We start from the raw sequence: 21,905 nt of genomic DNA on the forward strand, positions 1-21,905 counted from the left end.
TGATGACTTCAACAGCAAAGTTTTCTATAACCATATTGTTGATTTCTTTGAGCTTCCCCCAACACAAGACGCAGCAAATGAAGTAGATGATATTTTACTATGGTGGAACTGGTGAGTAGCCTGCCACTGCTCTTTGTCCTCCATCTCATTATATTGCATATTAGCAAAGTTTTCAGTTGCAAATATGTGTCTGTTTATTGCCCCCAAAGGGTTGAACAGTGGTCAGTTGCTCGGACATGGGCCGGACAAGCCTAATTGGCTCCAAACTTGCAATGCTTCTCCCTCCCTTCACTATCTCCCTTCCTCTGCTGTCTCCCTCACCTCTGCTGTCTCTCTCCTTCTGCCATCTCTGTCTCCCTCCTTCTACTGTCTCCCTCCTTCTACTGTCTCCATCTCTCTGTTGTCTCCATCTCCATTTCCATTTCCATCTCCCTCCTTCTATTGTCTCTCTCTCTGTCATCTCCACCTCCCTCTCTCTGTCGTCTCCATCTCCCTTCCTCTGCCATCTCCCTCCTTACACCATGTCCCCCCTTCTTCCTTCTGCCTCCTTCCACCATTTCCTTCCCTCTGCCGTCTCCGTCTCCATCTCCTTCCCTCTGCTGTCTCCCTCCCTCAGCTACTGTCTCCATCTCTGTCCCTCTTCCATCTCTCCCCTTCCACCGTCTCCCTATCAACAACACTGTTGCTATGGTTCCTACATATAATACTTCCTACTTGTATAAGTAGTACATACTATGTGATTTGTATGTGTCCCATGGGTGAAGCTACCCAAAATTACAAACAATAGCATCGTGATTTGTTCCTGGTTTATCGTGATATATGTGCACTGCATTGCAATGGAAATTTGGCATTGTATAGTTGAGGATATAATACCTGTTTGTCATTCATTAGCTGGTTATCAACAAATTGTTTGCACTGGGACATCAAAACTGTATTGCTCTTATGAAGCAATTACCCATCTATGTTACATATAGCAAAACATAACATATCTTTCACTTTAGTAAATGAAGACTCATGGTGTCAGAAACTTTCTATAAGATAATTTATATCTGGTATTTTTCATTGGTCTAGACATGGAACAACTTTACTTACTTCATCTGCCAGACACATGAGAACAATTGACAGTATTTGGATGCACTAGTCTCATACACTATCAGGTTGGACATGATTGGTAATACTAAAAACCAAGTTTTGGTATTATCATAACTAGATTCATCTGACTCACATTCAATATACCCATCTACGTGACAGATAGCAAAACATAACATGCCTTTTGCTTTAGTAAACGAAGACTCATGGTGTCAGAAACTTTGTATAAGATAATTTATGTCTGGTATTCTTCACTAGTATAGACATGGAACAACTTTACTTACTTTGTCAGCTAGACACATGAGAACAATTGACAGTATTCAGATGCACTAGTCCCATACACTATCGGGTTGGATGTGATTGCTAATGCTAAAAACCAAGTTTCAGTATTATCATACCTAGATTCATCCGATTAATGCTAAATATAGGTCATCATGATTGTTGTTACTTGAGGAGGATGACAATGTAGGTGTATATATAACCTGATGTGACTGGCAGGTCTGTCTAAATATGATATAAATTAATCACTAATCAAGCATCCGTAAATAAGCTGCACAACCGGCAACAATGCTCTGAAGCGTGGAAACTACACACTATAAACATATCAAGCATGTTTTTTTTTTAGTTTTTACACAGTCAAATTCATTTGACTAATGCCAGACACAGGTTATCGTGATAAAGACTGGTCATAAGGGATAACAGTATATCCCTATACAAGACTATGGCTTCTGCAGTGCCATATTTTTTCTGATTATAGGCATTGTTGGGATTATAATGTGTATATAAGGGTTTATCATAGATCTTGGTTTTCAGTGATGCGTGCATTTAGTGGCGGAAAGGTACAGGCCACGAGTGGATCAGTTTTCTCTGCTTTTGCTCAAAAAGGACATCACAGCTTATGTGTTACACACCATAGCTACCTCAACTGCAGTCGAAGGTGTATTTTTGCAAAACTGGCACCTTCTACACTTCACTCGAAACTACTTGTCTCCGTCATCAATGTGTGCATTCCTCTGTCTTGGCTCGTGACTCTGCTGTGATCTGGTAGCACCCGAGGACTTTACTAAGATCATGAAGTCTCTGAAGAAAAGAAAACAAGAGGACGAGAGTGTGGTTAGACCTATGTAGTGTTAGTATTTCTTGTATGTGTACCCGCAGGTAGATGCAACACTGCGGGTAAGCTGCTATACCGTGAGTTAGTACACAGTGTTTGAAGTTCCAGTGGCAGGCCATTGGCTGGCCAGGAAAAAAGACATGGCGGTTGGCAGCGCCATGTCCATGGCTATGGCTTTTTCTCACCACGTGACACATGGATACCACGCTGTGATTGGCTGATCAGATCGAAGTGAATTACACTGTACTACACATCATATCATCGAAACTTTGCTCATCCTCTTCACCTTCTGCATCCAATTTGACAAGCTTGTAAAACTCCAGCTCATCATCAAGGGATCTCATGCCTATCCTCTCTGTCAAGTTTGTCTAGGTATCATCCGAGAAATTGAATAGTTGTTGTAGCGTGATTTGTTCAAACTGAGATGCGAATGTGTCTGTTGGATCTTCGACATCATTCAATGCCGATTGGTGACCGAGGGCTTCAGCAATGGAATTCAATGAGTTTTCATCGACAACAGAATCAAATTCACTGGTATTGGGCGTGATTTCGGATATGATTTCGTCACTTGGAGAAGTTGATATGTCCTGGTTCTGATGGGGGAGTGGGTTGGGGATGATATGCCTGGGACAACAAAGGCGATCTTTCATGCTTTCCCTGCAAGTGTATTCATCTCATAAGTGTAACATAAGCTCAGCAAGATCGAGCATTTTTGCAAGCCCAAGGCATGACCGTAACTTGGTAAGAATCATACCAAAAAGGCTGAACAGCCATTCGCAAGACGCAGAGTTTGCGTAGATAGAGAAAACGCGCTGTGCAATCATTTGCAGTGGTGATAGTGACTGGTTCTGAAAACGAATGCCTTCGTACATTCACAGGGGATCTGGTCATTCACGCTGCATAAAAGATTTTATTATATAAATCAAATGAATGAAGAATGAAATTACCTGCGCTTCAGCAGCATTCTGTTCACCTACAGCCCACTTGGAAAACCCCTCATAATTGCCACAATCCTGCAGATAGTCAAGGATTTCTTGACGAAGTGATTCTGGGGGTGGCGAGGAATAAAATTGTTGCAAAAGTTTGAGCAACGAGGAGGTGATGCCAGCTGTGGTGAATTGTTGAATCTGCGCAAATGGCTTGGCCTTATAGAAGGGGTTGAGAATGACGGTGGCAATGAAAACTGTTTGATCACTTTTGTTCCAGCACTTTTCAAGTGAGTCGATGATTGCACGAATCCTGATTTCATCGTCAGTAGAAGTTGTCACAGTTGATAAGTTGAGATATCTGGACATCAGATATCCCAGGATAATCAGGACTTCATCTAATTGGCAATGTGCAGCCTGAGCAAAATTTATGGCCATGGCAAGTGGCCCAATATGAGTAATCATTCTGACAGGAGAATGGTCATCATGACAATATAAGATGATGCAAATTGAGTGTGACAAGTACTTGGCCAAAATATGCCACATCAAAGGTTCTTCAATCAATTCTAACATCTGCTTTGCTTTTTGGCAGGATGCAGCATCACCTGTGACTATTTTTGCATCACCAGTACCACAGTCCCTTTCTTGCTTCACAAGGATCTCCAGCATAGTCCTCAAATCAAGTAGACACCTGAATGCTAAATAGTGTGCTGTCCATCATGTCAGCACTGCACGGATCACACCAAGAACCCATTGTGTCTGAGATGGGTTTGCAAGATTGAGAGCCTTCTGGACGTCCCTGAGCATGGCCAGAACCATTGTCTTGCTCCGAAGCCAAGCAATGAGATCGGTGGCCTTCTTTGTGTACTGTAGGAACTGTGATGTTGATGGAACCTTGTAGTAATCACCGACGACTAGATTTATCTGGAAGATTGAACTGAGATTTTGAGAATGTGATATGGTGTAATATTCTCACTTGATGGGCAAAACAGTCAGGGGCAACAAACCACAGAAATTCAGCAACAATCCTTTTCCTTGCTGCTCTGGATTCCCCCAAAGCATCTGATGTGATTGCTACAATTGTGGCTTTCCATTTACCCTCGACCTCCTTGATCACATCAAGGATGAGAATTTTGAGATGGTCAGCTGTTTTCCAATCCGAAGAGACATCCATCATGCGAACAGTATGCACCTGCCAGACACTTCTGAGAATACTATCAAACACATATTTTGAGGCATGTACTTCTCGTTTCAAAGTTGTTATCATAAATGCAATCAAATGACGGAAATTTACTCCAGTTCAGCCATCAGTTTGCAATGTAGCATACTGATCTTGACTCCTGTTGATGGCTGCATTCCGATGTTTTTTCTACTTCATGTGATATGATCCGATGAGATAGTTGGTAGCTTGAAACATGTGATGCCAAAGGTAACATCTCATTGAGAAAATCACAAACTGCTTGATTTTCTACCCAGTTAGAAGGAAACCTGCAGGAAGCTGTGATATTTGCAAGGTGGGTCTCGAAGCACTGTTGTGTAACATTTGATCATTGTTGAGCTTGTGTGGGAAGGCTCGGTGCCCCATTATATTCCTGGGATGCTGTTCGCACTCATTTTCTACTAGGAACAGACGGTAGTGGATCTAGCAGGAGTGATGCGGGGCTGCCAGATGTGCTATGCAGAAATGATAGTGGAAATCCGGGTGAGCCAGACACTGATGATAAGGTAGATAGTGGAGTATCAGATTGTGAGTAGCTGAAAGATGATGATCGAGTGTGTTGTGGTGCCAAAGCTTGCAAATAGGTTGGTGTCGGGGCTTGCCAAGTAGTACCAGGGATCATGGGAATTGTCCCTGATCCACTGGTTGAAGGATTAGAAAGAGAATTTGCTGAAAATGGGGGAGGGACACCAGATTGGTATGAGGACATATCTGCACCATGAAAGTAAGGGTCTCATGTCTGCGGCAGGAGACTGATATTTTGCTGCAGGGGACTGTTTAGGTTGATAGTGTTACTGCGACCAGCACCTCTGATCCAGTTTCGTGCGACACACACTCCATATGCCTGTTCATGATCTGGTCTTGTGTTTGAAGTTCATGAATCTGCCCCTGTTGAATTGCTTCTTGATCACATTGCTGCTCATTGATGATTCATGCAGTCCAACATGGCTCACACGTCACCTTTGGACATCGTTCTTTGATATTTGCATATGAGTCTTGGGCCTTCTGAGCGTACAAGGGGTGGATATCAAACAATTTCCACCACCATCCTTCATCATCATGATGCCTCGTTGGAGGCATTTGAACAGGTAGTACAAGAGGATTTCAGTCACAATCTTGGAACATCAGCTTTCTTCTCATATTAGAATCAAACCACATGTACATGAACTATTTGAGCAACGATCTTGATGTACAATTCATTGTATGGAGTGATATCGTAGTAAATGCGAAAATTGGATATATTTGGCAACTAGCCATAGCCATGATCATGGCGGTGGCGGCTGCCACTGGCTAGCCACCGGATATACCCGTCAGCATGCCTGGCGCACCATTGGCGCTCCAAACACTGTTAGTACGGGTACGGTGTTGATCTTCCGACCCGCGGGTATACCCGTGCTATACCCTAACCTCGGGTAGTAGCCGAGACAGCGGAAGGATAAGATTGCAGCGATGCTGCCTAGCGATGGGCGCGTCATACACGGAGCCCCGCTACCAAGTACTGAGGCATATGTAGCATAGCAGAGAAGTGGAAGGAAATGTCTGTATATTACGATAATTGTAGGTCCGTCTTTGATGATACAAGCTGAGCTTTTGCAGCTCTTCGCTCTCCCTCCTTGGCTCTTCGGCTAGCACGCTCTATCGCGTCCTTCCATGCTAGAGAGTCCTTGATTGAAGTCGCCCGCAAAACAATGGTATCGCCACCCCGTGGATAAGCAAGATGCAGGCGAAGCACAGAGTCCTCTACAGCACAAGGTAAGTTCGAAGTCGCAATAGGGTAGAAATGTAACAAACCTCGCTCTGTTCTCGACCCCTTTATCTGTACTTCATTGAGGGGTATGGGCTGTCGCAGTGTCAGCACCGAACGAAATTCCGACCACGACGAAAAGAACACTTACAACACGATATAGGCCTCTCCCCACATCATCCGTCAAAACAAGTATGTCGCTGCACAGGAACAGACGAAGTTTGCGCCCACTTTTCGCTTTGCTCACCACCCCTTCCTTCAAAAGCTTTCGCGGTCCCAGGTGGCGTGTCGGCGCTGTAAGATTAAGACGACTGGGAGATAACTCAACAATACCAGAAGTAAACAACCAAGAAATCACGCACCCTTGCCCTATCCACAGATCTTTGCTGATCTCACTCAGCCTTTCCCTCCCTTCTTGCTCCCGTATCGTCTCGTTCACATGCTCCAGAATCTTCTCTGCTGCGTCCAAAGCCGCGATGATGTTTCGCCGTTCCTTTGCGTCGCTTGGGAGCTGGAGGGAGATTGCTGGCGGGTGTGCACTGGTTGTGGTTTTTATATCAGCGTTGGTCGTGGTGGGTGGGTCTGTGTATTGAAGGATTTGGCGGATGAGGAGAGGGTATCGAGTGAGGCGTTGCACTGGAATGAAAATCAGCTGGAGACATTTCATCTTATAGCGAATGACTGAACTAGGAACGAGGAGGTAATGCGATAGATCAAGATTTCGAGCTGATGGGTCATCACGGAGGCGCTAAGAGACTTGTCAGTTAAGGTCTGGATAAAACTTAGCTAATATACCTGAAGTTGTGCAGCAAGGTCAGGATCACTGTCTCTCATCGACTGAAGCACCTTGGCAGCATTGAACTGGTTAACGCAATACGACTCCAAAAAGGTAAATACCAATGTCACGCAGACTAAACAACCACACACCAGATAAAGATGCATATTGGGGATATGTGTCTCCAGAACATCGCCAATGTGGTCGATATAGAGTCGACAATCTTTCTGGCGTTCTTCGAGAACAGAGAGGAAAGTCTACAAGGTTGTCAGTCATAGTCGATGAACGAGGGCCGCAAATGTACAGTATTAGTGAGTAGGATATCTTCAATATTAGCAAATATAACAGTCGTCGCCTTCTCTCCAAGCGTGCCCATAAGTCGAGAGTAGAACAACTGTCAGAAGGTGAGTAACGTGGGTGCAGAGATAGCACTGTGAACATACTCCAACGATAAGCTGCAGATCACGAACGTAGTCGGCCTCGGTGAAAATGAGTTCAAATATCGCCTGCAAATCGTGAGCCAAGAAACACATCAAGCTCATCTCTCTTACCTCTTGCCGCCTTCGCTCCATCTTAGGAATGCCCTCAAGCGCCGACTTGTCCACTAAGCTCGCCCACGACTGCTCACCTCAATACAACTCCCAGCGAGAATAAAAAAACAAGGAGACGTACCGTTCCAAAACTCGAACCATCATCTCCAATCTCACCACCAGGAGGTGTATTGATGATCGGACCAGAAATGACGAGCGTTTTCTTCTCAGGTTCCGGCGTAGTCGACCTAGTCGTGTGCCTCCCCAAAAAGCTCAAAAACTGAGACGTACGGCTCTCTCCATCTCTATGGTTAAGACTAGGCGCCAACGACACAACTGGCGACCGCGGCGGCGACGAAGGAGATGTATCAAAGGACGAGACGGACATCCTATTGGTGAGGTTCCCATTCGTCTTCTTGAACACCTCGTACCGATCAAAGGCGTCGTCCAAACGAGAAGTCGAATCGAGTTCAGTATCTGTCAAATCGACGGTCGGCACTGGCGGAAGGTTCTTCGAAGTCGCTGATACTATGGAAACACGGTGTGGAGTAACGGGCGGAGGACGGCGCTTCTGTACTGGCGGATCAGACGGCGCCATCATACTGGAGCTGGTATCTATAATCAGCCCCGCCGCCTCCAACACTCGTTGGCGTTCAAGCTCTCGAGCGTCTTCGTCCTCGACTGTCCCAGCGTCAGATCCCTCGGAATCATCATCTGTTCCGTCCAGCGAAAAATAGTCTTCGCCCCCGTCGGAAGAACTGTCAGCATGGTCGTCCTTATCAGGTGATCCACGGGCTGCTGCTGCTCCCGACATGTCAGGGCATTCAACGATGTCAAGGTTAGTCGACGTCTTCTCACGCGGGTTCACGCGTTGAGGAACTCCGGTGCCTGCAGACAACGAAAATGGTATTTCCAAATCGTACATGTAAAAGAAAAGCAAAAGAATTGATTTTAGTCTAGTTGCCAACAACCAGTAAGGTTAAGAGGAAAACTCAAGGGGGAGGCGACAAAATCCACGAACCCTCTACTATCTCCAAGTAAGCCGCTGGCACGATGAAGACGATCCCGTCCCGTTCAGCTTTCCACCAATCTGCTTCACTTCTATCTATGATGGAGAGTTCGTCGCCTTCGGCAAAGGGAAGCTCGTCTGTGTTCCCCCCTGCGTATGAGTACACCGCGTTTGCTTTCACTACATAGGCGCGATAAACATATGGAAAAAAGAAGTACATCGAAGTTCACGCACCTGGTTCCACCATCTGCACGTATGTCTGTGGGAAGAAACCAGATTTTCCGTCCTTCAGGATAGTGCCGTACCACCAATCGCCTCCCGACGTGGACGGATGAGCTATGATGATCAGGTTCTCAGCGAAACCTAATAAACTAGTCAGCGATCAGTTGTACACGTCGACACTAAGCATACTAAGATCATCAGGTCTCTGCCCCTCATACGGGTAAAGTGACCGCACACGGAACTCTGCGAAATCATCAGGTCACACCTCCCCTCCACGCCATAACCGCTCACCAGTAGACTTATCAATATCATCCATCAAATCAGGCGTAGCATCTGGCACTTGGATATCCAACACCGCAGACGCCTCCTCAAAAGCCTCCTCGTCCTCCTCGAGAGTAGCTGGCAAGTGATGCACAGCGCCTTGGTCAGCAGCAAGACCAGTATACCAATCAACCGATTCCCTCTTACTGTGTCCTGAAGTTGACTCTCTGGTCATCCGGGGTGCCTCTATGACAGGCTTCAAGACCGGAGAAAGCACGAGTGCTACTGGCTCGATAACCGCGGGAGGCGACACTGGCCGCGGTGCAGCGTTGATGTGAGCAGGAGTAGCAGCATCGCCGATAACTTTGCCCGAGGTAGCTGCAGCACTCCGATCATGGGTAACAGCCTTCCTCAATCTCGCCCCTCCTTGAATAGCGCTCAAGAGGGCACCACGATCACCAGTTGGAGCTGGGGCCGTAATGTTGCCTACCGGTGGTGGGGGCGCAGCAGGAGCCGAAAATACAGGAGGCGCAGGAGGCGCAGAAGGCGGCGGCGAAGATGCAGCAGGTCCAGGACTTCTAGGAGACTGAGGAACAGGTCCAGCCGACTGCGGCCGAGTAGGCAATAAGTTCCCAAACAACTGCTGCGCTAAGCCCATGCGCGTATCTCGCGAACCCAACTCCTCATCGCTGCTGTCATTGGCTTCGTTCTCCATGACATCATCCCAATCATCTTCGCTATCGCCTCCGGCTGTGTTGTAGGTCGTCTTGCTTGAAGGAGGGCCGGGACTTTTGGGGGGAGCGGGTGCTACTGGTGGGGTTGCAGGAGCAGTGGGTGGAGGGGCGGGTTGGTTGAGGAAGAAGGGGTTGCCGCTGCCATGGGTTGATGCCGCAGGAGTTGAAGTAGCTGATGCACCCTCCTTCATCATTCGACTAAAAGGATTAGTGCTCGACTTATTTGCCGACGGTGCAGGGGGCGGGGGCGGAGGGGGCGGAGGTGCCACTTCTTCAGGCTCTGCTGAGGATGAAACAGGAGCAGGTGGCGGTGGCGGTGGTGGGGGGGCAGGAACGAAGGCAGGGGGCGGGGGGACAGGAGATGAGGGCGTGACAGGAGACGCAGCTGATTTCCCAGCCAAGAACCGCTCTCGGCGCGCCCGGTATGCTTCCTCGGCGCGACGGGCCTCTTCCTCCTCTTCTTCAAGTTTGCGGAGAAGTGCATCGTGGTCTTCCCGTTTCTTACGGAGGGCAACTTCACGGGCTTTGAGAGCTGCGTTTTCTGGGTCCTCTTTGGATTCAGCAAGCACTGGTGGGGGAGCAGGTGCTACGGGAGCTGGCGGGGGAATAACAACGCGCACAGGCGTCGGTACTGGGGGAGCGGGAGAGAGCGCAGCAGGTGAAGTCAGAGACGGGCGAAGAGCTGGGCCCTTCCTTGGTGGAGGTGGTGCCGGCGCGCGGGTTTTCAGGGCTTGAGGTGCAACCTTGGGTGCAGGGGCAGGAGGCGGGGCGGTGGTCGTGGGTGTCGGCACAGTTGGCGTGGGCTGAGGAGTCGCCTTGCCTTCCTTGAGCGCCTTCTCACTTTCAAGCCGTTCCCTCCTAAGTCTCTCGCGCTCTTCAGCCTGTCTCTCAGCTTCTTTAGCTTTTTCCTCAGCTTCCTTCTTCTCTTGAGCGAGTCTGTCTTCAACACTGACATCCAAGGTAGGTGATGCGACCGAGGATGGCGCAGATACGCCCAGAGCTTGCATGCGCGCTTCGAGACGCTTCTTGGCCTCCGCTTGGATAAATGCTTTGCGCTCTTCAGGGTTCATGTTCTTTTGTCCTGGAGCAGGTGAACGACTGGGGGCTGGTGGTGGTGGGGCAGGTTGCGATATGTTGATTGCCGGTGCAGCAGGCGGCGGTGGAGGGGGAGTACGAGTTGATGTCGACAGTCCGCGATCCAGATCCCGATCATCATGACGGTCACGGTACGACCTATCTCTGTCATAGTCCCTGTCATCCCTATCATACCGCGATCCACCACGAGAATAAGGTCTATCGCGCTCGTCATCTCTATAGCGCACGGAAGGCGAATGCCTCTCATCCGCGTCGTCGAACCGGCCAAATCTCTCGTTCCTCCGATCACGCTCTCTGGCGTACTCGCGCTTCTCCCTCTCTTTCCTCGCCTGACTGTCTTCGATCCTGCGCTCTAGCTCGGGTACACGCTCGTGCATGAGCTGCAAAAGCTCTCTCTCCAACCTCCTACGCTCCTCTTCTTTGCTCGCGCTCCTCGGACCGCGGGAGACATACTCCAGGTCCTCTTGCAGCCGCTTGATACGGTAACGCAAGTCGCTCATCTCACGATCAAGATCATCATCGCCCGCATCCGCAACGGCACTTGCATCAAGCATCTTCTGCGTGTTGGCGAGCTGCCGCTTCAGGTCAGAGATATCTGCAGTAGGGCTGTTGTCTTCATTGCGCGAGCGCACAGTGCTGCGGTCGATGTGCCTGCTCCGGGGTTGGTAGAACCCGCCAGGAGGCTCTGCATCGGTGTGCTTGTAGACTGTGGCGTCCTGGCGGCCGCCAGCACCTGGTGCAGATGTAGAATTGAAAGAACGTTCCTTGAGACGCGAGACAGGGGTGTCGATACCCAATGGAGATCGGGCACGTGTATCGTTCTTGAGAATATCCTTGAGGAAATTAACCGAGGTATCAAGGTCTCGGGAGGAAGGAGGGATGAGTTCGGAAGGAAGTTCGTCAGGTATATCATTGCCATTCAGTTCTGATGTCGCGTCAGTGGCATCAAGTAGATGAAGCAATGTAAGGACATACTGCGGTAGATCAGGCCCATTGCGACATGGAACTCAGCAAGGTTCAACTTGCCACGGTTATCAGCATCAGCAAGAGTCCTAAATCAAATATTAGAGACTTGTAAAATAAGATGATCTGTATAATCACCAGATGCGTGCTAGTTCGTTCTTATCGAGCCCACTCTGACCGAAGACCTCGAGCGCAGTCTGACCACTAATAAAACCAGTGCCTTGGGCGTCCCAGGCTCTGAATATCTGGTCGTATTGCTTCTTTTCGGACTTGGAGAGCGTCCAGGGAATCTTGGGTGCAGATCCTATACCTCGCGCCTGATTATGTTGCTGGAATGATTGCTGCAAAGACAAGCCGCCCAACTGTTGCTGAGGAGGGGCAGCAAGCTGCGGCATTCCTCCCGCACTATATGGTGCCGAGACATTGGCAGGCAAGAACGAGCTAGACATCATCTGCAATCGCGGGTCCATAAAGCCGGTTGCTTGGGGAATCAACGGCCCAACAGTGCGACCTGCAAAGCCTGTCGGCTGAGGCACGAGGCCTGAGCTTCCACCGAATCCTGAAGGAGACAGACCTCCGAACCGATTCGCCTGAGGATTGGAGAAGCCAGGCTGCTGCTGAAATTGGCTTGGGATGGGTGGAACAGGTGGAGGCGGCGGACGAGCCTGCTGCGCGAAACCACCAGAGAGACCCGCGCCAAGGTAATGTTGGGGTTGCTGGAAACCAGTCTGTTGGGGTTGCTGGAAACCAGTCTGTTGGGGCTGCTGGAAACCAGTCTGCTGGGACTGCTGGAAACCAGTCTGTTGGGGCTGCTGGTAACCCTGTAGTCGAGGGCCTGGAAACCCAGTAGGTTGTGGAGCAATTCCACCAGGATTAAAGCCTCCAACTAATCCTCCAGGCTGGAAACCGGTCTGCTGTTGTTGACCTGGATAACCTGTGGACATGGGATACTGAAATCCCGGCTGACCCCACTGCGACATCGTGCAATAGAGGAATCTATGCAAATTTCAGCTGATATCAAAGTAGAATGAAAGAAAACGGGTCTCGTCGATGTTGCACACGGTGATGAGACACTTTAAACTGAAGCGGAGACTGCGGTTTAAGTCCAATTTTGGAATTAATAAGTTAAATTATATAATAGAATCTCAACCGCGAGCTACTGAGAAAACGACGGGGAAAGCACTGTGAATGTCCCCATTGAAGGTTGCAATATCAAAATTGACCACCAGAAGCAAATGGGGTTGAAGCAGTAGAATCAATCTCCATCTTCGAACTGGCGCTGGAGATTGCTATTGTGGACAAAGACCCAACTTCCGATGCAAACTGTACTAATTGCTGCCTTATCACGGTGAATCAGCGCTAGATCTCGGTAGTCAATACAGGATTTCGAGCTCACTGCTTGTGCTGTTTCAGCATCTCGAGCATTGCAACTACACTGTCCTGTTCCTCAACCAAGAGGTCACCTCCTGCTAGTGTGTTTGCGTAGTCTTTCGCCTGAGCAAGCGTATATTTGAAATCATTTGTCTATTACAACGCAGATTAAAATACTTGATCATGATCTTCCCATAGGAAGGAACATACCGCTTGTAGCAGTGCTTGTTTAGCTACAGGAGTTGCTGTCCCTTCTGCCTTTTGGGTGAGATCAAGCACCACAGCAACCTTGGGTAGTAATCCTTCGAAAAGTGACGTCGGTAATGGATCCGGTGTACTGGCCATGTTACAACTTGATCAATCGATTGCTTTTTGGCGTTTAACAGCCAAATCGCTTACGTCATCTAATGATCACACTGCGGTTGCCTTTCACTGCAGTCACTAAGTACTGTGGCACCGCATTACTTCTTCATGTCATCGCAAGGCAATCTAGATGTGAGTATCGTTCAAGACCTTTGGAGTACATGGATTTCTAACAGATCTTAAGAAAGCCATAGAGCTTGTCAAGGGTGCTATCGATGATGATGAAAAGCAGAACTATCCTGAAGCGTACAAGCAGTACATGAATGCCCTCGACTATTTCATGCTGGCTCAGAAGTGTATGTCTACCTCCGAAAAAATCTGTGATCTGCGCTTATATAGATTTAGACGAGAAGAATGAGAAAGCGAAGCTACTTGTCAGGACGAAAATTGAGGAGTATCTTGCCCGAGCGGAGACCTTGAAGAAGCATTTACAGAGAGATGACAAGAAGTCCCGCAAGCCCGTCAGCGCAGATGGTTCTGCTAACGGCACCGGTGGCAAGGGGCCTGTTGACAGTCCCGATGATGACAAAGATCCTGACCTCAAGAAGCTACGCGCAGGTCTTTCGAATGCCATTCTAGCAGAGAAACCGAATGTGAAGTGGGATGATGTTGCTGGTTTAGAAGGAGCGAAGGCGTCCCTCAAGGAAGCTGTTATTCTTCCTATCAAATTTCCTCATCTCTTCACTGGAAAACGGACACCATGGAAGGGTATCTTACTATACGGCCCGCCGGGAACTGGCAAGTCCTATCTTGCGAAAGCTGTTGCTACAGAAGCCAAAAGCACATTCTTCAGCGTCAGCTCAAGTGACTTGGTCAGCAAGTGGCAGGGTGATTCAGAACGGTTGGTGCTCAACGCTACGCTACGTTCAACTCGCCTCATAATCCTTCTCTAGGCTGGTGAAGAATTTGTTTGAAATGGCTCGCGAACAGAAACCCGCAATCATTTTTATCGACGAAGTCGACTCTCTAGCCGGAACACGAAACGAATCTGAGTCTGAAGGCTCCCGGCGGATTAAGACTGAGTTCTTGGTGCAAATGAATGGCGTTGGCCATGACGACACTGGCGTTCTCGTTCTCGGGGCAACTAACATCCCTTGGCAACTCGATCCTGCAATCAAGCGTCGTTTCGAGAAACGAATATATATTCCACTTCCTGGCCCAGACGCGCGGAAACGAATGTTTGAAATCCACGTTGGTAGTACGCCATGCGAACTAGATCCAAAGGATTATCGTCTTCTGGCTGGTCGAACAGAAGGGTGCAGTCTTTCACTACATTTGTGGGAAGTGATCCATCTAATTACTATCTAGGTATTCTGGCTCAGATATATCCATCGTAGTCCGCGACGCTCTTATGCAACCAGTTCGCAAAGTCATATCGGCGACACACTTCAAGCCTATGACACCTTCTTCGTCGTCTGAAAAGATCAAGTGGACACCATGCTCACCAGGCGATTCAGACGCCGTTGAAAAGACTTGGTCGGATATTGACTCCGATGAGCTTGTAGAACCGCCGCTGAGGCTAGCAGATTTCATTAAGAGCTTAGAAAACGTGCGACCGACTGTCACTGAGGCCGACATCAAGCGCCATGATGATTGGACAAAGGAAAGCGGTATGTTCTATGCATTAGATGCAACCCAGTCCTTCATTAACTTTTGGCTTTCCAGGCAACGACGGGGCATAATTTCTCATTCTCACCCATATCTCACCACTACATACCACAATACCGTACTGTTCTATACTACTGCAAAGGAATCCTTGCGCCCTTTGACAATAGTAGGTGGCGTAAAGACATCAATTCCAAAGCCAGGTAACTACTACAAGACGCTATGATAGGCAGGTGCGTAGACGGAGTGACAGATGATGGTGAAAAAGAGAAAAGGAATTACATACTATGCAGAAGGCATATTGTTCTCTGCATATTATGCATCAAGAATACAAGCGGCGCTGTGTTCCAAGAGGGCTCATATTAAGTTACAACATACAAGGTGTTGGCACACGCAGCACCCCCTCAAGGACAGTGCCCTCCGCCTCATGATGACACGAGCTGCGCGTGCGCCTGCTGCATCGCATGCACATGCACATGCGCGGGTTTTGCTACAGCATGACAAACTTCTATATTCTGCACCCACAAGTGCGCCACGACGTCCTCGATTGGAGAGCGCAGTTTCGGATCTGGCTCAAGCATCTTCCGGATTAAACTGCGGCATGCCCGTGGGCTCAGATTGGTGATAGTTGGTGGGAAAGCGACATCCTTGTCTTTGTCCTTGTCCTTGTCTTTGTGTTGAGCTGCACAGGCTGCAGCATACGCCGCATAGAGCGTATCAGATGTTTGAGCAGCACGCCAGGGCATCTCTTGGAAGTGAAGGCAGTAATACACGATCCCGCATGCCCAGATGTCGACTAAACGGGCGTCGTATGCTATTTTAAGTAAAAGCGAGAGAAATTATTGCCTGAGCATTCAGGCAACCGGACAGAGGAGGGTTGTATGCGGCTTACGTTTGCCTAAAAATTGCTCTGGGGCAATGTACGGCTCACTACCGCAAAGCCCCGTCGACATGTGAATTGTTGCTTCCCATGGGAGGCGGTACACAGTTGATGCACCATAGTCACCGATCTATAAACGCGTGAGAAGAGAGCAACACATAAGGCATGTTCGCCCACCTTCAGGTGACCCTTGGTGTCGAAGAAGAGATTCTCCGGTTTAATATCACGATGGGCGACGCCCTGACTGTGGAGATACGAAACGCCCAAAAGCATCTGCTTGAAGCAGCATTCGACTTCACTAGGCGACATACCACCTTTCTTGATCGCAGCGTAGAGATCTCCACCAGGACAAAATTCCATAACCTCACACCAATGCTGGTTCTCGTCCTGAACGAGATCCACTGTCTCGACTATGTTGACATGGTGCAGCGTGGAGGAAATACAAAACTCTGCGGTGAGTTTCTTGACGTACTCCTTTTCTGATTCATTCTTTCGTCTTTTCCGGAACTCCTGAATAAAAGGCGGTGGTTAAAAGCCGTGATGGGTAACGGCGGGCTGGCCTGTCTGCTTACCTTGACAGCGTACAGCTTCTCTTCACTTCTATCCCATTTATGGGCCAGGCGGACGACGGAAGTAGCCCCCTTGCCAATAGCAACCTTTTGGCAAACACCGTACTTCTGCGTCAGACTGACTGCGCTCTCACCAGCGACTGATTTTCGCTCCACGTCGGAATCTGACTTCCTGCTACTAGTTGAACGGGCGGAAGACTTGCGTGAGAGTTTAGGTGCAGAAGTGATGAGATCCTTGAGAGTGAATTTCTGCCCACTGTCCGAGTGAGCATTTGACGGCGCCCTTGACCGGCTAGTCGTCGGGGGCGGTTTCTCTGATGGCGCAAGTTTGCCCTTTTGAGGAGTCTTTGGCATAGGTGGCACCACTAGCTTATTACCCGACAAACCACCAGATATGCTAGGAGCCCGGCTCACGGCCTGGCTCGGAGGACGGGTTGAAGGGGCACTCCAGCTCTCACTCTCCGATGGTGAGGGTGAATCCGTTGCAAAGGGCATTGCGGAGTGTGGGGTTCCGCCGATGGCACCTTTGAGCACCTTGGGTAGTTGCATGCGTGACACCGAATGGTAAGTGGTACCGTTGACAAAAGTATTGGAGTGGGGGTGAGTGTGGAGAGCACTGCCATCAAGTGGGGGCTTGTCTGAGCCGTCAGGGCCTTCGCCCTCGCTCTGAACGGCGTCTGCTGAGTCAAACATCGATGTGAAAGAGGCGGTAGAAATTGCGATATAAACGTGGGGGTTGGCGGGGGTTACCAGAGGCTAGTCTCCGTTGCTGACCTAATACCGAATCGAGAGCGAACAATCACGGATCTCGAAGAGGACGAGTGGTAAGGTCGTGTCCTACAGAGACAGCATGTTGATTTGAGACAGTTGAAAGAAGTTTGATGATATGCTGTCGTGGGACGAACGGCAAAAAAACCCAGCCGGTAACGAGTTTGTGGCAAGGCGATTAAACCCTCCCGTAAACGCCTTTGTCAAGCCCTGGACTGGGACCTTTATCTAGCTAAGATAACAACTTCCGACAACGTTAAGAACGGCGACAACGGATATTGGAAGGACGCAAAAAATCAGAATGTGATGGAAGTGGGTGATGCCGTTAAAATAAAAGAGAACGAAACGTCTTGGAAGACTTTTTGAACGTTCGTCAAATCTAACGTCAGAACCTGACAGTCCGTGGCGCGGCTGAGTAAGCAGTGTACCTGTCTGCTACCTCTACAAGTTGAATCCACTGCGCACAATATTAATATTTATTGTTACATGTACATAGACCAGCTCAAGCCATGTAATTTCCAATTAGATACTGAAATTTAAAGTGATAGACATCCGTAGGTTACGTGACATCCGGTTCAACGCTCTAGTTCACCAATTCTTCCGCACGACAAGTATATCCACTCCAAACCAAAAATATATCATAAATACTTATAGAAGGCTCTCCTGCTCGGACTTGACAGATCAGCTTCATGTCGGATCTCGGAATCATATCAGGGCCGAGCCTACTAGGACCCCTAGACAGACCGAAGGAAGACAGTCGCCCCTGTATGATCCCAGCACACCGTTTCTCGCGGTTCATAAGGTAAATCCATGCACGAAACACCAAATCATATCAATCGTCACACCCGACAGCCGCAGATAAGTAAGAGACACGAGAAAATATTATGCGGAATAACGAAATCGGCGAACCCAACAAGGTGGCTGACGGGCCGTGCAACCCAAATATACGTTGGCGAATAGCATTAACACCTGCGCCGCAACAGACGCCATCCCGCAGCATGGAACGCATGAGAATGAATGTCATCTGCTCAAACCAACTTTGACATTGACGAGACTCAGCACCACTAATTAAGCAAGCCTCTGGCCCTCTGAAAGATGGTTGCGACATTGTGGCATGGTCCACCCTCAAACTTCCCTGCGAGAGGTATAAAATCCATTCATCATATTATGTCGTCACTCGGAGAGTATGCCTAAACCAACCAACTGGTATTGCCACGTGGCCCACAACCCTAGCAAGCCCTGGTAGCGGTCAGCCGCTCTCGTGGTCAACGGGATTCTAGAGAACTGGACTTTGTGCAATATGCGGGTGATTTTGTAGCCAAATTTGAAATGGTAAGTACTAAGTACGGACATCGGGAATGTCCGGTGGGTCTGGTCTTGACTGTATAGTTAGACTACATAAGGTTCAGTGGCTTCCTTACGTAACATCACGGCTACGCTGGTGAAACTGAAATTGTAGCTGTCCTCATCGACAATCCTCAAGATCAAGGTGAGAAACGCTGCCAGTCCAAATTTTACTCCCTTTCATTGCTTTTTGAGTCAGACACCGCCATGGTCAACCTTCGTTCTCAAAAGCGACTTGCTGCCGCCGTCGCTGGTGTTGGCAAGCGCAAAATCTGGCTCGACCCCGCTGAGCAAGCTGAGATCGGGAATGCCAACTCCCGCTCGCACGTCAAGAAACTCATCAAAGACGGTCGGGTTATCATCAAGCCTACTGTCATCCACTCCCGCGCTCGCACCCGTGACCTTCTTGCTGCTAAGCGCAAGGGTCGCCACACTGGTCCGGGTAAGAGGAAGGGTACCGCTGAGGCTCGTCTGCCCACCAAGGTGCAGTGGATGCGGAGACAGCGGGTTTTGAGACGGTTGTTGAGAAAGTACAGAGAAGCAGGCAAGATCGACAAGCACCTGTGAGTGTGTTGTTCCCTGCAGACGCTGGTCTCGTGTTCTCACGCGGATGGCAATGATAAGATATCATTCCTTGTACCAAAAATCGAAGGGTAACGTCTTCAAGAACAAGCGCGTTCTCATGGAGTACATTCACAAAGCTAAGGCTGAGAAGAACCGTACCAAGGTCCTCACCGACCAAATGGAGGCTCGCCGTGGCAAGAACAAGGTCGGTTTTCAAATTCTTATAAATATGTATTCGTCGCTGACCTTTTTAGGCTACCCGCGACCGCCGCGCCAAAAGGCTGGCAGAGAAGCGGCAAGCAATTCTTGCGGTGGAGCACGAGGCAGCTGTTCAGGAGTAAAATGGTTGTTGGATATTCACGATTTCATTTTGACCTGCTTGGTCCTGTACCCTATAGCACTTATGCTATGTTCACATGCCTCTACGATCCCTCACATACTTCATCATGCATTCTATCTTCTCCTCATATTCTCCATCGGAAACATGATGAATACGTGCAACGTTCCCTGAGGTTAGATATTGTGCCTAATTGACAGGGTGGTGCTGTGAATGATGCGTAGACATTATGCCCGCCTTTCTTGTTGACAGAAGTGATCACGTCAACATGACATGGGCAGGATCTAAACACATCCTCTTTACATTCCTGTCTTTGGCCACGGCCTCTACCATCTCCCTTGTAATCCCCACCACACCTTCCAATGTGCTCGCCAAAAACCCACATTCATTTAATGCAAACGCAGCATCCTCGATGCGTAGATTCGTGGCTGATGCAATCTCTGCAAGGGTGGACCGCACGACGACATGCGAGGTCGCGCTGCCGTCGGGATTTGAGGTTGTTAACACGGTGCGCATTGCCGTAATGGTGTCTACAGAGCCGTTGAGGGCTGAACAAATTATATGTAGAAGCAAGTAGACACTCACCATCCAGCCCGTTCGGTGTTGCAAATGTAGAATTTGAATCAGGCGTCTCTCCATCCCATCCTTTCGCCCGTTTCTTTCGCGAATTAGCGTCCTCCGAGGGCGGAGGCAGCACACCAGTTAGGTCAGGTAGTCGCCCTGAAGACATTACCGTGGATCGATCTGGTGGGAGGACTGACAGAAGTCGTCTGCACAAGATGATGAGGGGAGTGCAGGCGCGAAGAGTTGACAGCTAACCTAAAGAAGCGAATGAGTGTAGCCACCCAGTATGTGAGGTAGCTTCTTAAGCCCAGGTCTGAAAGGGGTCGTTCGGGTGTACCGATTTTTCCTGCACGGCGGGACACCTCGTAGCCTGCACAATGTCAGTCGCACATATTTTGAGGGTTACATGAGCTCACACGTACTGAATTCAATCATGAGCATTCCATAGCCCTTACGCTGATATGGAGGGAGGACAATGATGCACGCAAGATTATAGTCGTCGTAAGATATTTTCTCCTGCACGCGGAATAAGCATTCAGGACTCTACGTTTAGCGGACGGGATACCTTTGAAAAGAAGCCCAGAACATGATCTCGCTGTGAATCTGCGTCTGTAAGAATATAGAACAAGACTAACGCGCGTGTTAGCTGGAGCCATTGCGCCCGGCATGAACGCACAATTGTCACAATCAAAGAACAAAGTCTTGACGTCGATGAACAATTTTCCGAAGAGCGAGAGGTTTTGGCAGTAGAGCTGAAAGTTGTCGTAAGCAATTCGAATGAGGATGGCGGAACCGAGTAGACCTTATCCTTGGCACCATCGACCTCCCAAATTATGTGCGCACCTCGCTGATAAACCTTTCGTCCTGGCGGATGTCTTCTGTCGCATTGTTTCTTGAGCGAGTTATACGTATAAGCCAGCAGTACACGCGAAAAGATACGGACGTACTACATGCATCTCCCATGCTGCACCCTCGGCCATATACTTGAAACAGCGATCGCATACCCATAATATACTCTTTTCTCCGGAAAGGTGTGAGCGAGTAAGCCCGCCAGCCAAGAGGTCAGAGGTGCGCCCATGTGAACGGACAGTTGCTCGGTTGACACCGGGAATCTTGGACGTCGAGGCTGAGCCTCCAGGTAATCCAGTGCTATCCTCAAGTTCTGAGTCTGTGAGTGGATAAGGTGAGAAATACCTACAGCACGATGTGAGTGAGGCGAAATCTATTATGATACGTGCTACGTACCAGGTCTTGATCCGCCACTGCCCAAAATTGACCTTGTCAAAATTTCTTCGCGCAGTAATCTGCTTGTGGTGTTTGATATCAAACTCCTCCTCAGTCATGAGGGGATCGGGCTGCGTTTCTGGCTTTGTAGGCGTAGGTGAAGGGGTGTCCCTCTTCCTTTTGCGCATGGATTCATTGGCAGGTCTGAGGCTAGTCCCTGAAATCCATTCGTCGAGACGTTTGTCAAACCCATCGTAGTGAACATACACCTGTCCGTCTGGGCGACGTTGAAGGATGTTCACAAATTCTGGAACCCGTTGTTCACCTCACTAGTTAAAGTTGTTGACGAACAAGTGGGACGCACGATCTGCACCGTTCTTGTTAACGACATAGCTTGTGTTCTGCGACCGAGCAGGCGGGCTTGTTGATTCCGTCATTTGGCCAGTTCGCAAGAGAGGTGGACGGGGTGCAAGTTTGAAGTACTACTTAGTACAAACAGCATATAGACGTGTGATCAAACTGAAGTGTAGTGATTCATAATATTTACCAACGAGCTATAGACCTAGTAACTTGTACATGTCCTTGCTGTCGGTATACTAATACGGTACGTACTTACTTATATGACTTATCGACAA

At 48.9% G+C, this 21,905-nt stretch overlaps 9 protein-coding genes across 9 annotated transcripts; 2 read left to right on the top strand and 7 right to left on the bottom strand.

Annotated features, from left to right (window-relative positions):
- Positions 1-380: 380 nt before the first annotated feature.
- EDB91DRAFT_1081566 (uncharacterized protein) lies at positions 381-1,391 on the bottom strand (the record flags this gene model as incomplete). Its single annotated transcript, XM_041315392.1, has 5 exons — positions 381-710; positions 734-826; positions 1,093-1,137; positions 1,226-1,240; positions 1,374-1,391. 5 exons carry the CDS (start codon positions 1,389-1,391, stop codon positions 381-383), a joined length of 501 nt encoding a protein of 166 aa, XP_041177710.1.
- Positions 1,392-3,090: 1,699 nt separating this feature from the next.
- On the bottom strand, positions 3,091-4,303 carry EDB91DRAFT_1081567 (uncharacterized protein; the record flags this gene model as incomplete). Its single annotated transcript, XM_041315393.1, has 5 exons — positions 3,091-3,099; positions 3,151-3,595; positions 3,656-3,827; positions 3,873-4,053; positions 4,106-4,303. 5 exons carry the CDS (start codon positions 4,301-4,303, stop codon positions 3,091-3,093), a joined length of 1,005 nt encoding a protein of 334 aa, XP_041177711.1.
- A 1,368-nt stretch (positions 4,304-5,671) lies between these two features.
- On the bottom strand, positions 5,672-9,002 carry EDB91DRAFT_1129120 (Rho family DH domain-containing guanine nucleotide exchange factor). The gene is made up of 12 exons (XM_041318557.1): positions 8,641-9,002; positions 8,419-8,586; positions 7,540-8,285; positions 7,419-7,487; positions 7,311-7,373; positions 7,172-7,261; positions 6,888-7,124; positions 6,780-6,840; positions 6,455-6,728; positions 6,244-6,403; positions 6,140-6,188; positions 5,672-6,088 (listed from the first exon to the last, which is right to left on the bottom strand). The coding sequence occupies exons 1-12, from the start codon at positions 8,651-8,653 to the stop codon at positions 5,895-5,897; spliced, it is 2,124 nt and encodes a 707-aa protein (XP_041177712.1). The 5' UTR covers positions 8,654-9,002; the 3' UTR covers positions 5,672-5,894.
- Positions 8,757-12,753, bottom strand: EDB91DRAFT_313156 (uncharacterized protein). Its single transcript, XM_041326821.1, has 3 exons — positions 11,820-12,753; positions 11,694-11,770; positions 8,757-11,643 (listed from the first exon to the last, which is right to left on the bottom strand). Exons 1-3 carry the CDS (start codon positions 12,659-12,661, stop codon positions 8,888-8,890), a joined length of 3,675 nt encoding a protein of 1,224 aa, XP_041177713.1. The 5' UTR covers positions 12,662-12,753; the 3' UTR covers positions 8,757-8,887.
- Positions 12,743-13,475, bottom strand: EDB91DRAFT_1129137 (uncharacterized protein). Its single transcript, XM_041318558.1, has 3 exons — positions 13,263-13,475; positions 13,078-13,205; positions 12,743-13,020 (listed from the first exon to the last, which is right to left on the bottom strand). Exons 1-3 carry the CDS (start codon positions 13,395-13,397, stop codon positions 12,894-12,896), a joined length of 390 nt encoding a protein of 129 aa, XP_041177714.1. The 5' UTR covers positions 13,398-13,475; the 3' UTR covers positions 12,743-12,893.
- EDB91DRAFT_1129139 (P-loop containing nucleoside triphosphate hydrolase protein) lies at positions 13,476-15,186 on the top strand. Its single transcript, XM_041318559.1, has 6 exons — positions 13,476-13,547; positions 13,600-13,711; positions 13,761-14,256; positions 14,309-14,671; positions 14,724-15,025; positions 15,081-15,186. The coding sequence occupies exons 1-6, from the start codon at positions 13,524-13,526 to the stop codon at positions 15,095-15,097; spliced, it is 1,314 nt and encodes a 437-aa protein (XP_041177715.1). The 5' UTR covers positions 13,476-13,523; the 3' UTR covers positions 15,098-15,186.
- On the bottom strand, positions 15,187-17,650 carry EDB91DRAFT_1129142 (Pkinase-domain-containing protein). Its single transcript, XM_041318560.1, has 4 exons — positions 16,473-17,650; positions 16,078-16,410; positions 15,913-16,030; positions 15,187-15,834 (listed from the first exon to the last, which is right to left on the bottom strand). Exons 1-4 carry the CDS (start codon positions 17,160-17,162, stop codon positions 15,446-15,448), a joined length of 1,530 nt encoding a protein of 509 aa, XP_041177716.1. The 5' UTR covers positions 17,163-17,650; the 3' UTR covers positions 15,187-15,445.
- A 1,028-nt stretch (positions 17,651-18,678) lies between these two features.
- Positions 18,679-19,599, top strand: EDB91DRAFT_313377 (60S ribosomal protein L19). The gene is made up of 3 exons (XM_041326822.1): positions 18,679-19,144; positions 19,206-19,350; positions 19,400-19,599. Exons 1-3 carry the CDS (start codon positions 18,789-18,791, stop codon positions 19,484-19,486), a joined length of 588 nt encoding a protein of 195 aa, XP_041177717.1. The 5' UTR covers positions 18,679-18,788; the 3' UTR covers positions 19,487-19,599.
- A 141-nt stretch (positions 19,600-19,740) lies between these two features.
- EDB91DRAFT_1247815 (acyl-CoA N-acyltransferase) lies at positions 19,741-21,707 on the bottom strand (the record flags this gene model as incomplete). Its single annotated transcript, XM_041322855.1, has 10 exons — positions 19,741-20,012; positions 20,068-20,252; positions 20,302-20,416; positions 20,469-20,562; positions 20,612-20,676; positions 20,723-20,798; positions 20,849-20,938; positions 20,994-21,240; positions 21,292-21,577; positions 21,635-21,707. The coding sequence occupies 10 exons, from the start codon at positions 21,705-21,707 to the stop codon at positions 19,741-19,743; spliced, it is 1,503 nt and encodes a 500-aa protein (XP_041177718.1).
- Positions 21,708-21,905: the final 198 nt, after the last annotated feature.

Source organism: Suillus paluster (genome assembly GCF_016628075.1).
Source record: "Suillus paluster strain FC165 chromosome Unknown EDB91scaffold_22, whole genome shotgun sequence".
NCBI lineage: Eukaryota > Fungi > Basidiomycota > Agaricomycetes > Boletales > Suillaceae > Suillus > Suillus paluster.

What these genes read in the sequence shown, in the direction of transcription:
- EDB91DRAFT_1129120 (XM_041318557.1), bottom strand. An exon ending in TGGAGCGAAGGCGGCAAGAG is followed by an intron (nt 7,374 to 7,418) that starts GTAAGAGAGATG and finishes CACGATTTGCAG; the next exon opens with GCGATATTTGAACTCATTTT. An exon ending in GGAGAGGCCTATATCGTGTT is followed by an intron (nt 6,189 to 6,243) that starts GTAAGTGTTCTT and finishes ACACTGCGACAG; the next exon opens with CCCATACCCCTCAATGAAGT.
- EDB91DRAFT_1129137 (XM_041318558.1), bottom strand. Translation starts at nt 13,397, where the DNA reads ATGGCCAGTACACCGGATCCATTACCGACGTCACTTTTCGAAGGATTA. An exon ending in AACAAGCACTGCTACAAGCG is followed by an intron (nt 13,206 to 13,262) that starts GTATGTTCCTTC and finishes GCGTTGTAATAG; the next exon opens with ACAAATGATTTCAAATATAC. An exon ending in ATGCTGAAACAGCACAAGCA is followed by an intron (nt 13,021 to 13,077) that starts GTGAGCTCGAAA and finishes CACCGTGATAAG; the next exon opens with GCAGCAATTAGTACAGTTTG.
- EDB91DRAFT_1129139 (XM_041318559.1), top strand. Translation starts at nt 13,524, where the DNA reads ATGTCATCGCAAGGCAATCTAGAT. An exon ending in TGGCAGGGTGATTCAGAACG is followed by an intron (nt 14,257 to 14,308) that starts GTTGGTGCTCAA and finishes ATCCTTCTCTAG; the next exon opens with GCTGGTGAAGAATTTGTTTG. An exon ending in CTGGCTGGTCGAACAGAAGG is followed by an intron (nt 14,672 to 14,723) that starts GTGCAGTCTTTC and finishes ATTACTATCTAG; the next exon opens with GTATTCTGGCTCAGATATAT.
- EDB91DRAFT_313156 (XM_041326821.1), bottom strand. Translation starts at nt 12,661, where the DNA reads ATGTCGCAGTGGGGTCAGCCGGGATTTCAGTATCCCATGTCCACAGGT. An exon ending in AACGAACTAGCACGCATCTG is followed by an intron (nt 11,771 to 11,819) that starts GTGATTATACAG and finishes TATTTGATTTAG; the next exon opens with GACTCTTGCTGATGCTGATA. An exon ending in AATGGGCCTGATCTACCGCA is followed by an intron (nt 11,644 to 11,693) that starts GTATGTCCTTAC and finishes ACGCGACATCAG; the next exon opens with AACTGAATGGCAATGATATA.
- EDB91DRAFT_313377 (XM_041326822.1), top strand. Translation starts at nt 18,789, where the DNA reads ATGGTCAACCTTCGTTCTCAAAAGCGACTTGCTGCCGCCGTCGCTGGT. An exon ending in GGCAAGATCGACAAGCACCT is followed by an intron (nt 19,145 to 19,205) that starts GTGAGTGTGTTG and finishes GGCAATGATAAG; the next exon opens with ATATCATTCCTTGTACCAAA. An exon ending in CTCGCCGTGGCAAGAACAAG is followed by an intron (nt 19,351 to 19,399) that starts GTCGGTTTTCAA and finishes TGACCTTTTTAG; the next exon opens with GCTACCCGCGACCGCCGCGC.
- EDB91DRAFT_1129142 (XM_041318560.1), bottom strand. Translation starts at nt 17,162, where the DNA reads ATGTTTGACTCAGCAGACGCCGTTCAGAGCGAGGGCGAAGGCCCTGAC. An exon ending in AGAAGCTGTACGCTGTCAAG is followed by an intron (nt 16,411 to 16,472) that starts GTAAGCAGACAG and finishes CCTTTTATTCAG; the next exon opens with GAGTTCCGGAAAAGACGAAA. An exon ending in AGAGCAATTTTTAGGCAAAC is followed by an intron (nt 15,835 to 15,912) that starts GTAAGCCGCATA and finishes TACTTAAAATAG; the next exon opens with CATACGACGCCCGTTTAGTC.